This window comes from Echiichthys vipera, assembly GCF_963691815.1.
Source record: "Echiichthys vipera genome assembly, chromosome: 16".
Lineage (NCBI taxonomy): Eukaryota > Metazoa > Chordata > Actinopteri > Perciformes > Trachinidae > Echiichthys > Echiichthys vipera.
The window spans coordinates 25805396-25818843 of record NC_139841.1 but is presented as its reverse complement, the minus strand read 5'-3'; the positions used below and the strand labels follow the sequence as shown (position 1 = coordinate 25818843).

The window sequence follows — 13448 nt, the reverse complement described above, 5'->3', positions numbered from 1 at the left end:
AAAAAAATACTAAATTATCAAAGTTACAGCTTGTTATGAGTTAATAAACTCGTCTGGTTGTTGTTTTTGTGCTTCCGTGTATCGCAGATTAAAAAAGGCGCCTTGACTGCGGCAGCCAATCAGATCATTGGAAAAATGGCCAATCAGATGAGGTCACTGGAAAATCAGCCAATCACGTGAATGTATGGACTCCCCATAGGGAAATTACATTCAATGTATTTCTGTGGGAAAATTATGTCATAAAAAGAAAATAATAGTTAATATTAATACATTTTAAATATATATATATATATATATATATATATATATTTGATAAGCACGACTGACAGCGGCGTTTGTCGTTTAATGGCTGAGTTTCTCCAACGGTCGATGAAGAAAACTTGTACTTTTGATGAATCTTCCAGATGACGTATAAAGAAATAATTCAAAGGCCCCAGAGTTGATGATCTAACTTGCATATATAGTTTAATAACACAACTCTGACCAGAGAAGCTTCTGGCACATGTGTACATGATCACAGACACCAGCAAATTTAAACAACAGTCTCACACATCACATAACATACAGCAAACCCTTGGTCCTGTTATCTGTTATGGCGCCAGAATAATAACAACAACCCCTCGTACACACATCAGAGAGGAGACAGACATCTCTCAACTCACGCATGTAAACCCACATATTTAAGATATCATAGAATATTTTATATTTCCCCAACAGTCGCAGAAAAACTAATTTAAACTTTTCCCATGCACACAAAAGGCTTATTTCTACAAGGTTTAGGTCACAAATGGGTTTAAATCCGTGTTAGTGAGCACTTCACCTTTGCTAAGATTCAGTAACATTCAATTGACGTAAACATAAACATTCTAAATGTGTCCTAGTTTATTTCCTGTTGCGGTGAATGTGAATGACATCATCTGACAGGAAGTTAACAAGGACCACGGCTGTTGTCTAGCAATGGAATTCCCTTAAAAAGGTCTTCAGCTCTACAGCAGACTATGGCTTATTTATGATTTACAGACCCAACAATTCCTCCATGAGCAGCAGCAAGTTCACATCTATATATTTATCCAGCAATCTGAAACAGCATGATTATCACACAGGTGCGTCTTTGGCCGGACACAGTCAGTGGTGTATGAAGTTCTCACATGTTATACCTGAGTAAAAGGCCAATGGCTGTCTAGGCCCAGGGTCTCCAGGCTCCACTGGGGCCCGGGTCACATCTGGGGTCTACTTTAGGGAAGATGATCAGTGCAGCATGTTTCTGGTATTGTTGGAGCCTGCTGAGGAGATGATCCACTACTGTGGGGTAGAGAGCGGATACTTCATTCCTCTCCTCTGGATCTTTTTCGACGTCAAACAGCATCACAGACTTCAGCTCGGAGGGGCTCGAAGGGGAGCTTTGCTCTCCGGGCCGCGGGAACCAACTGCCACAACCTGTAGGAAATAAAGATGAAGTACAGTGGTGGAAAGTAACTAAGTACATTTACACTGTACTTGTACTGTGTAAATGTACTGTACAGTATCAAAAATGTGTTTTTTTCTTCTTTCCTCTCATTAATAATCTCATACCCCTCAGATTTATCTCATGATCTGTCACTATATAAACTTTAACTTTGGATACTATAAGTACATTTTGCTGATACTAACTTTCACTTTCACTTAGGATAATGAATGCAGGAGTATTGTTACTTGAAAGGATCTGAATCCTTCTTCCACCACTGATAAGCAGAGATAAGAAGTGAGCGTGTTTCTGATGTGTGTCTGATTTACAGACTAAACATGTCATTACTGGCTGACAGAAGATACTGACCCGGGTAGCCAGTCAGCAGCTTCCAGTTGGAGAATCGAATGGCAGCGTGAAAGGACACATTGAAGCCAGAGTTGGCCCAGGAACCTCCGCTGACCCCCTGATCCGAAGTTAACCGATGAGGGGTGCCAGGACCTGCAGAGAGAGAGAGCAGAGGACAGAGCGGATCATGGAGGTCATCCATCTTTAAAAAGTATGTGTAAAACTCAAAACCTGCTGATTAAGACGATATTAATCTACCACTGGATACAAAACGACCTCTGTGGACGTCTATGTAAACCACACCAGTGGGCAGACTGGCACCAACATGTCTGTGCATACCTGGTAATCAAGTGAAGGTGTCAAAATAAATATACCAATAAGAAAAGACCTCTTTTTGTGCCGTAAAAGCAACACTCAAAACAATCCCTTCTTTTAAGATTAGACATTGTTCGTTTTTGTATATGTATGCATGTAATTGTTGTATGCATGAAGGTCATCGATTATCTAAACCCAGTCCTACTGAGAAATACTGAAGTGAAACGTGAACTTACATGGAGAGATGTCGACAAACCGAGGGTCGATGTTGTGCAGCAGCTCCAGCCTTGGTGAGGGGAACCCTTTGCTGTGAGATAAAAGAAGTGTTACTCTTAAAAACATATGGATACACACCATACACACACACACACACACACACACACACACACAGCACCATGTCCGACTCGTGTACTGTAAAATCCACTGGGTTCTGGCACCTAAAGAAGGAGAATATTAGAAAAAGATTGGCTGAGGGAGACAGAGGAGTGAGAGCTGGAGTGAGAGACCTTGAGGGGGAAGGAAGAAAGGATCGGAAAGAGGCACAAAGAGAGGGCAGGCTGTCAAAGTTAAGAGCTGGTATCACTCACACTGTAAACTCTGACCTGCCACCCCAAGAATCAAGTCCCAGATGTGTGAAAACATATTCACAGTTACTCACCTGATTGAGTTCCACACGTTGAATCCGTCCAGCGGCTTCGTGCCGTTGGTGCTCCCTCCAGCCAGGCCGACAAGTGTTGGCAGCCAATCAGAGATGTGCATGAGTTCGTGGCTGACGGTTCCGGGTTGCTTAAGCAGCGGGCTGGCGACGAATCCGACTCCTCGGATCCCTCCTTCCCACAGCGACCACTTCCTCCCTCGCAGAGGCCAGTTGCTGGCACCGCTAATTGTCTGACCTCCGTTATCTTGGGGACACAATGTCACGACACAAGGAGACAGAGATAGATGAGGGATTTTATAAACATGAAGAGAAAGGCACAAAGATGAGATCCGGGGAGAAAACAAACCAATGTTTAAACGCACCAAAATGCGTACTTCCAGTGAAATGACACATATTCAACATTCTGGTAAACTATATGTAACACAATGCAGTCAGTAACTCAAAAGCAGGACAAAAAGAGCATCACTGTGAAACAGAACGCGGCACAGTAAGTGATTATCTTGTTTTCATAATCGTTGGAAATTAAAAATTTAAATGACAGATATCACCCATCTGTTTTAATGTGCCTCCCTCGTGACCATGTTGTGCAATAAGACGTGTTATCGAACCCTCTGATGCTTCAACTCAACAACCTGACACCTGAACATCTTTGAACCCTAGAAAACTGGCTTTGATGCTCAAATAAAGTGTGCTTTTGAGTCTGCAGATATAAAATGTAATTGCTCTTTACTCGACACTCCCTGGTTAAGTTTCCATCCTGGCACGCTCTTAAAAGAGTCAGATGGAGACAGAAAATATCCCACAGGCCTTCACCTGATTATCCTATTTGTGTGCAAACCAAAACGTGTTCTTTCCTTGTAGGTTTCCACTGAAATGTCGGACGTGAACTCAATAAAGTCAGACGATCCAGTGCTTCGGTGATGTGCAGCATTTTCTTACATCTTCAGCATCTCAGTGCACAAAAAACACACCTGTTGAGAACACCAGGATGGTGTTGTTCCAAAGTCCTCGCTGCTGCAAAGCCAGAGTGATGTTTCCCACCGCCTCATCCATGGCCGACACCATGCCGGCATACTGCCTGCGCTTGGGATCCTTGATGAAACTGTAGGGGGCCACGTAGCGCTCGGGCACCTGCAGGGGGCTATGGACCGCTTGCAACGGCACATAGAGGAAGAGCGGCTGAAACATAAAGAGAACAGCGTGTAAAGACTTTCCTCTGAGACATACTGTTTAAACAGCAGTGGTGGCGGCAGCTCTCAGTACAAATACAACATCAGAAACACTGCTTTTCACGTAGGAGTCCTCTATGGTTTGGTTCATCTCTTCTCTTTCTAGGTGGCACATTACTAAAGTTCATGACATGATTCTGATCGGATACACAACTCTCTATTGGTCTTCAGTGGCAGTTTGACTTAGGCTACAGCTTATTTAGCCTACCAACGGATGATCATGTGCATTTATCCTCACATTAGAAATAAACGAGTTTACTGTTACGTTAATATCAAAAATTAAACGTACACTGCTGTATATAGACCCTTTAAAGTTGTAAACGTAAACATTCTAAATGTATCCATGTTTGATTCCTGGTGCAGTGAATGAGGACCAAATGGAAGAGGCCAATGAGCGTAAGCGATCCTCACAAAGAGGATATTGGGGCAGAAGCGCAGTGGACGTCTTTACTGTTCCAAGAAGGAGGTAGACGACTACCTCTCCAACACCCTCCGCGATCCAGACAGAGAGCGAGAGCTAGGACCACAGAGAGCCCTCCTGGATGTACCAGCCCCTCAGGTGGAGTTTAACACCTCAGAACCCACCTGGAAGGAAGTCCAGGAGGTGGTAACAACTGCAAGAGCAAGCTCTGCTCCAGGTCCCAGCCAAGTGCCTTACAAGGTATACAAGCGCTGTCCAAACCTCCTCAGAATCCTGTGGAACCTGCTGCGGGTGATTTGGCGCAGAGGAAAACATCCCAGAGGAGAATTCCAGATCCATCTCACTTCTCAGTGTGGAGGGAAAGATCTTCTTTAGTCTCCTTGCCAGAAGGATGACGGACTTCCTCCTGAAGAACAAGTACGTGGACACCTCAGTACAGAAGAAGGGCATTCCCGGAGTGCCCGGTTGTCTGGAACATACCGGAGTAGTCACGCAGCCGATCAGGAAGGCACAAGAGGGGATTGGAGACCTGGCGGTGCTTTGGCTCGACCTGGCCAATGCATATGGGTCCATCCCCCATAAGCTTGTGGAAACCACCCTGGACCGTCACAACATTCCCTGCAAAATCAAGGACCTCATCCTGAACTACTGAGAGTTACATCAGGGAATGTAACATCTGACTGGCATCGGCTCGAGAAAGGGATCATAACTGGCTGTACGATCTCAGTTATCCTGTTCGCCCTTGCCATGAATATGTTGGCAAAAGCAGCTGAAAGTGAGAAAGAGTGTAGAGGCCCCTTGTCTAAGTCTGGAGTTCGGCAACCCCCCATTCGTGCCTTTATGGACGACCTGACGGTAACCACCACATCAGTGCCAGGGTGCAGGTGGATCCTACAGGGCCTGGAGAAGTCCGCTGGGCTAGGATGAGCTTTAAACCAACAAAATCCAGGTCCATGGTCCTGAAGCGGGGAAAAGTGGTGGACAAGTTTCGCTTCCTTGTTGATGGAACAACCATACCATCGATCACTTAGAAACCAGTCACAAGCTTGGGAAAGACTTTTGATTGTAGCCTCAGAGACACAGCTTCCATCCAAGCAATCATCACAAAGCTGGAAGCTTGGTTGTCCACTGTAGACAAGTCTGGCCTACCCGGCAGGTTCAAGGCATGGCTGTACCAGCATGGCATTCTTCCCCGTATCCTTTGGCCTTTGTTGGTTTACGAGGTGACTATGTCCACGGTAGAATCCCTGGAGAGAAAGATCAGTTCCTACCTCAAAAGATGGCTGGGTCTGCCACGCAGTCTCACAAGTGCAGCACTGTGCGGCAGTAGTAACAAACTCCAGTTTCCTTTCAGCAGCCTGGAGGAGGAATTCAGGGTCTCTTGTACGAGAGAGGCACTAGTCTACCGAGACTCCAGCGAAACCAGAGTGGCATCAGCAGGCATTGTGGTTCGAACAGGCAGGAAGTTCAAAGCTCAAGAGGGGCTGGAGCGGGCAGAGTCTTGACTGAGACACAAGGCCTTAGTCGGCACGGTGGCAATCGGGCGAGCAGGGCTGGGTGCCATCCCACAGCCACGGTACGACAGGGCCCGGGGCAAGGAAAGGCAGGACCTCGTCTTGAAGGAGGTGCGGGCAGGTGTTGAGGATGTGAGGACCAGTAGGATGGTGAACATGCGGCAGCAGGGGGCATCAACGAGGTGGGAAGGAGCGCTGGAGAGGAAGCTGACCTGGAATGACATCTGGAAAGCAGAGCCCCAGCGCATTAAGTTCATGGTCCAAGCTGTCTATGATGTGCTACCAAGCACAGCCAACCTGCATGTTTGGGAGAAGAGCGAATCTCCAACCTGCCCTCACTGTCCGGGAAGAGGCACGCTGGAGCACATCATGAGCAGCTGCCCTGTAGCTCTTGGAGAAGGTCGTTACCGCAGGAGACACGAACAGGTGCTGAAGGCAGTGGCCGAGACCATCCCCAGTGCAGTGGCTAACAACAAACAGGCCAGCAGCCGGAGGTCAATTCCATTTGTGATAGCTGGAGAAAAGCCACGCTCAAAGCACACACCATCGTCCGGCCTTCTCTCCTCGGCATCAGAATGGGAGCTGCGAGTTGACTTGGGCAGGCAGCTCAAGTTCCCAGAATGTGTAACAGCAACTTCATGGAGACCAGACCTGGTTCTGACATCTGTCTCTTCAAAGCAAGTCCTCTTATTGGAACTGACAGTCCCTTGGGAGGACCGAATGGAAGAGGCCAATGAGCGTAAGCTGCTCAAATACCAAAAGCTCATCGAAGACTGCCGGAGGAGAGGCTGGAAAGCCCGCTGCGAGCCAATAGAGGTGGCATGTCGGGGCTTTGCTGCACGCTCCCTGTGCAGGGCCTACAACCTTCTTGGCATCTCGGGTGCTGCTAGGAGGATAGCCGTCAAGTCCGCCACAGAGGCTGCAGAGAGAGCCTCCAGGTGGATCTGGGTTAAAAGGTCCGAAAAGTGGGCCAACGCTGCTGGGGCACAAGCCTGGGATTGATCACCCAGGCTGGGTCGCCTTAGGGAGGGTGTCTGATGTTGAGAGACCCGGAACGCCTGTCGATCTCAGGTTATAACATCACTGATGATGTGTCCCAGCGCATCCTAGGATGTACACACATCCGCTGACAGGAAGTTAACAAGGACCCAGGCTGTTGCCTAGCAATGAAAAAGTCTATAGAATAAAAAGCAAATACACGTAGACATACTGTTGTATCTTAAACAATAATACACCCACGGGTCGTTTTAGGGGTACAGAATTAAAGTATTGCTTTTCCATAAAAAAATATTTAGTCTGAATTATTCATTCATTCATTCATTCATCTTCAACCGCTTATCCCTGTCGGGGTCGCGGGGGGCTGGAGCCGATCTAAGCTCACATCAGGCGTTAGGCGGGGTCCACCCTGGGCAGGACGCCAGTCTATCGCAGGACACATAGAGACGAACAGAGACAGACAACCATTCACACCCACGGGCAAGTTTAGAGTCATCGATTTAAAAAAAACCTCCCGGGTCTGAGACAAGCCCCCACCACAGCGACTTTGTGGTTGATCCAATCAGGAAGTGCCTAAAATGGCAGTTTTCTGAGTGTCCACTAGGGGCAGGTTTCATAACAGACCAGTTTCTTATTGACCCCCATGTTAAACAGGCCGTTTTCACAGCATCATTAAACCTGTTTAAGGCCTGGTACAAAAAAACATTCTACTCCCTGTGTTTAGGTCATATCTCCATGACAACACTGAGTGGAGTGAAATTTTTTTTGTTTATTTTATTGGAGGTTAAAGTTTATGAATAATTAGGGGCGTGGCCTCTTGAGTGACAGCTAGCCTCTGGCCCTCACTTCTCCTCGGAGGTAAACGTCAGCCAGGTGGACGTACCTCCCTCCCCTCAACGTCACATACATGCCCTTTTTTGGTAAGAGGAAATGAGGCGGAGTCAAAGTCTGACAAGATGGAGACTCCCGTAGGCGAGGACGATTGGATCAAGTTGAGAGAACGGAGAGGCTACGTCCATTTTTCATGGTCTATGGTTTGAAAATGACTTTCTGTCCCGTTCTGTTTCCATGGTAGCAGTCAATAACGTTGGGCGTTGCTGGTTGCCAGCGTTGTCTGTTGTCGGGTGCAGCTACTGTAGGCTGGCACTGGGTGAAATGGAGTTTGCCAATTCTGCAGCTGCTTTACCAGAGACGGGCAAAAACCAGAGTCAATATAGGCCAAGCATTCACTCCATGGACTGAGAGAAAAGAGTTCAACGGCATTAAAACACACGCCCACATGGCTACACTTCTCCTTGATCGATAATTGTATAAAAACAGTTAAACTTTTCAGAACAATACAATCAGAGGCAACTTTTGTTTGCACAATCTGTTGTTTTTATGGTGCGATATGCGGGAGGGGAGGGGTTCAAACAGACTCCGCTCTGCTGTAGGCTACTGGGCAACGAACCTGAAAATGAAAATGTCCAGTTTATTCCCATTTATTCTCATATATTCCCATATAGTCCTGTTAATTCCAATACGTGTGTGTGTGTGTGTGTCTGTATGTGTCACCTTGTCAGAGTTGTGTTTCTTAATGATGCTGGAGGCTCTCTGGCTGTACATCTCAGTAGAATAAACGCCTTTGTATCCAGTGGCGACCTCTTCTCCTTCTCGCAGATCCAACGCACAGCGAGTCCGTTTTTGGGCAGGGATGGGACTGCAGCTGAAATGAGTGAAGTAATCCTCACCCCCTGTCAGGTATCCTGGAGCACGCATGAACCCACATATAAATATATAGGAATATCTGTATCATATTAGGAATTAAACTGCACCTGTAGTTGCATCTTTATCCTTAATATACCAAAGAATGTGTCGAAGCCCCGGCGTGTGGGCAGGCAGTCCTTCTTGTACATGCCCAGGTGCCACTTTCCCACCATGTGTGTGGCGTACCCCGCCTCCTTCATCAGCTGGGGCAGCAGTTTCTCATCCAGTGGCACACAATAGGGCTGACAGGACCAGATGATCTGGTGCTGCATGCCTGTGTGGATCTGAGAGGACGTTAAAACACAAACACGGCATTATGCTCTTATATTATATGATACAATGATATTCAATGTCAACATGCTTTCAGTCAGGCTACTGTTTGCTATTTCAAATGTGTGTGTGTTTCAAGCATGTGTTGGCGAACCCCAAAGCTCAACCCAAAAGGAAGTATACAGAAAAAGTCAAATACAAATATGAATATGAAATAAATTTTAAATTTACTATTAGTATCCAACAACTATACGTTTGATATTACTATTAAATAAATATTAGTTTAATATATATATATTTATATATATATATACCCAGGTTAAAAAATAAATAAATATATAAATAAAGTATCCAAACACCTCCTCCACCTCTGTGTCCCCGTGTCAGCTCTCCAAACACAGCCGGGCAGCAGGCAGCAGGAGGCGGGTCTCTCACCTGGTATCTCCCGGTCATGAGCTGGCTTCTGGAGGGAGTACAGATCGACTGAACATAGTAGTTCTCCAGACGGACTCCTCCGGCGGACAGCTTGTCCAGGTTTGGGGTGCTGATCTCGGAGCCGTGGTAACCGACATCATTCCAACCAAAGTCATCTGCAAGGATGAACACGACGTGGGGCTGCCGAGCCGCTGAAACCCCGGGGAAACATACCACAAACACGGCTAAGATTAGTAGGGATGTCGTGATGAGCAATACAAACATTAATCGCAAGCATTTCAATGAGCTCAGAAACTTTGCCAGCCGCCGTAATTCCCATTTTTTCTTGTGTTTCTCCATCGAGACCTGCGGTGAAGAGTGTATGAGAGGAGGCAGCACTGGTCGACCCCCTCTCCCCTGCAATGCAAGCGATCCTGTTGAGCTTGTTTGTGTTCATTGCTGAGCACCATGCTCCCTTATTAAATGTCACCATGCTTTCAGTCAGGCTTTGCTATTTCAAATATGTGCTTCTGTTTTAAAGCCTGGACCTGTCATGAACGGTACAGGAATAACACAAAGGTGGACTCAAATGCAGACACGGACAAAAAGAAAGTTACAAATTAAACGTTTGTTTTAATTAATAAATGCAAACGGAAATCACCTCAGATAAACAAACACAAGACTAACTAAACAAACAGGGAATACAGGAACGGGGAGACGACGGGAGACGACGGGAGATCGGGAGACGGACGGGAAAACGGGAACACGGGAAACTACGGAGAGAAAACAGAACACAAAACACGATATGTAAGCTTACAACGGGGAGCGTGAAAATCACTACGAGAAAGGGGACGCCAGTCTGGGGGGAATAGTTTTACCAAGGTTGGGGCGACGGCAGGCGGGCACAACGTGCTGGTGGTGACGGGCTTGATTTGGGAAACATGGAAGGTCGGGTGGATCTTGAGCGACGCAGGTAGCTTGAGACGAACAGAACTGGGGTTCACAATGGCCTCGACCTCGAAAGGACCAATGAACCCGGGGAGCCAGCTTCTTAGAAGAGATACTCAGGGGAATGTCTTGAGAGTTCAACCAAACCTTTTGTCCAGGTCGGTACTTGGGTGCGGGGATGCGATGACGATCGGCCATCCTCCGATTCTGCTCTGCCATACGGAGTAGCGCCCCGACGCACTCTGCGGAGATGGGGCTGGACAGATGGCACGGCTATCTCTGCTTCCCGGGTCGGGAACAGAGGAGGTACGTAACCCAAAGACGCCTCGAAGGGGGACATACCTATAGCTGGGGATGGAAACCAGAGGATAAGCTGACCTTGGCCCCTAATGCTTGGCAGAAAGCCTTCCAGACCCGGGAGGTGAATTGAGGACCACGGTCGGAGACGATGTCCGCAGATATTCCATGTAGGCGGAATACTTGATCTGAGCAGTCTCCATGGCGGAGGCAGCTTAGGTAGGGGAACAAAATGCACCATTTTGGAAAAGCGATCCACAATCGTCACAATGGTGTCTTTACCTTGAGACATGGGAAGTCCGGTAACAAAATCCAGGGCGATGTGTGACCATGGTCGACCAGGAACTGGGAGAGGTTGCAAAAGGCCAGCAGGAGGTCGATGGGAAGCCTTCCCTCGAGCGCAGACGGTGCAGGCCAAAACAAGCTCCTTGGTATCTGGTACCATAGAGTTCCACCAGAAGTGGCGACGAAGAAGATTCAGAGTTCTGGTGATTCCGGGATGACAGGAGAGCCGTGACGAGTGTCCCCACTGGAGTATCTGAGAGCGAACAATGGAAGGAACAAACAGGCATCCCGGTGGTCCACCACCAGGATCAGGATGTGAGCGTTGCGCCTGCCTCACCATGGTCTCGATCTCCCAGGTTAAAGCTGCCATAACACAAGACGAAGGGACGATGTTCTCTGCGCCGCACTCCTCCTCCTCCTCGGCAGGTCCAAACTGCCGCGAGAGTGCGTCAGGTTTAATATTCTTGCTTCCTGGAATGTAGGTCAAGGTAAAGTTAAATCTTCCGAAAAACAGGGCCCCCCTGGCTTGACGAGAATTGAGTCTCTTGGCTGTCTGGATGTGTGCCAAATTCTTATGGTCTGTCCAGACCACAAATGGAACCTCCGCCCCCTCCAGCCAATGACGCCACTCCTCCAGTGCTAGTTTGACTGCTAATAGCTCATGGTTTCCGACATCGTAGTTTCTCTCTGCTGGGGAAAGTTTTTTAGAGAAAAAGGCACAAGGGTGAATCTTATTGTCGGAAACCGCTCGCTGAGACAAGACTGCCCCCACTCCAAGGTCAGAAGCGTCCACCTCAACGATGAATTGGAGACCAGTGTCCTGTTGCACGAGAACAGGGGCGGAAGAAAAACGCTTCTTAAGGGCCAAGAATGCACCGTAGGCAGCAGGGGACCAGAAAAAAGGAGTGGAGGGAGAAGTTAATCTGGTCATCGGGGAAACTACCTGACTGTAGTTGCGAATGAACCGGCGGTAGAAGTTGGCGAAACCCAGAAACCTCTGAAGGTGTCTGCGAGAGGTAGGTGTGGGCAACTCAGTCACAGCCTTGACCTTGGCAGGGTCAGCCCTAACCTGTCCACTCTCGACAATATACCCTAAAAACGCCACAGATGAAACATGAAACTCGCATTTCTCGGCTTTGACGAACAGACGGTTCTCCTGAAGACGCTGAAGAACCTGACGAACGTGCACCACGTGCTCATTCAAGTCCTTAGAGAAGATCAGGATATCGTCTAAATACACAAAAACTGAGCGGTTGAGCATGTCTCGAGGAACGTCATTGACTAACGCCTGAAATACTGCCGGGGCATTAGTTAAGCCATACTTACAGAGACAGACAACCATTCACACCTACCAATTTTAGAGTCATCAATGAACCGAAAATGTGCATATCTTTTGGATTGTACACTTTAATTGTGTTAAATTTGAAGGTTGGCCCCCCCCACAGCAACCTTTGTCTTGTTCGTGTTGTCTATCTTGGATTTCCTTGGTTGTTATGGTGAGTTTTATATATATAAATAATATATAAATATTTATACACAAACTAATACATACACATATATATGTATTAGTTTATGCTTTGTTTGTTTTAACACATTATTTTTGTATATAGGAATATGTTGATTATCATATTGCTGATAATGTTAACTGAAAACCAAATAATAATAATAATAATAATAATAATAATATGATACAATAATATATGATAACTTTATTCATGACAAACTGGAAGATTCATAGTACGGTAAAAAGTGGGGTAAAAATATAGAAAGAAATCTTCACCTGTATTATACAAACAGAAGTGCAAATAATGATAAATAAAAACTTTGATTTTAGTATAATATTTATATTAAACAAATATTAGTTTCTAACCCAGATTTAACCAAATAAATAAATATATAAATAAAGTATCCAAACACCTCCTCCACCTTTGTGTCCCCGTGTCAGCTCTCCAAACACAGCCGGGCAGCAGGCAGCAGGAGGCGGGTCTCTCACCTGGTATCTCCCGGTCATGAGCTGGCTTCTGGAGGGAGTACAGATCGGCTGAACATAGTAGTTCTCCAGACGGACTCCTCCGGCGGACAGCTTGTCCAGGTTTGGGGTGCTGATCTCGGAGCCGTGGTAACCGACATCATTCCAACCCAAGTCATCTGCCAGGATGAACACGACGTGGGGCTGCCGAGCCGCTGAAACCCCGGGGGAACTAACCACAAACACGGCTACGATGATAATGTAAATAACTTCCTCATGACGGCATAATGGCAGATCTGTGCTTCTGTACATCCTGTTTCTTGCAGATAACACATGTTGTTTTTATGGCCTGTGTGGACCCTGTGTTAGAGACCTTGGCCTATGTGGACCCTGTTTTAGAGACCTTGGCCTATGTGGACCCTGTGTTAGAGACCTTGGCCTATGTGGACCCTGTGTTAGAGACCTTGGCCTATGTGGACCCTGTTTTAGTGACCTTGGCCTATGTGGACCCTGTTTTAGAGACCTTGGCCTATGTGGACCTTGTTTTAGAGACCTTGGCCTGTGTGGACCCTGTTTTAGAGACCTTGGCCTATG

At 46.9% G+C, this 13448-nt stretch overlaps 1 protein-coding gene across 1 annotated transcript; it reads right to left on the bottom strand.

Moving 5' to 3' along the window:
• Nucleotides 1-1180: 1180 nt before the first annotated feature.
• LOC310958546 (arylsulfatase B-like) lies at nucleotides 1181-13166 on the bottom strand (the record flags this gene model as incomplete). The annotated part of the gene is made up of 8 exons (XM_083929523.1): nucleotides 1181-1437; nucleotides 1814-1945; nucleotides 2344-2414; nucleotides 2766-3009; nucleotides 3737-3944; nucleotides 8480-8670; nucleotides 8769-8955; nucleotides 12879-13166. 8 exons carry the CDS (start codon nucleotides 13164-13166, stop codon nucleotides 1181-1183), a joined length of 1578 nt encoding a protein of 525 aa, XP_083785649.1.
• Between the last annotated feature and the right edge of the window lie 282 nt (nucleotides 13167-13448).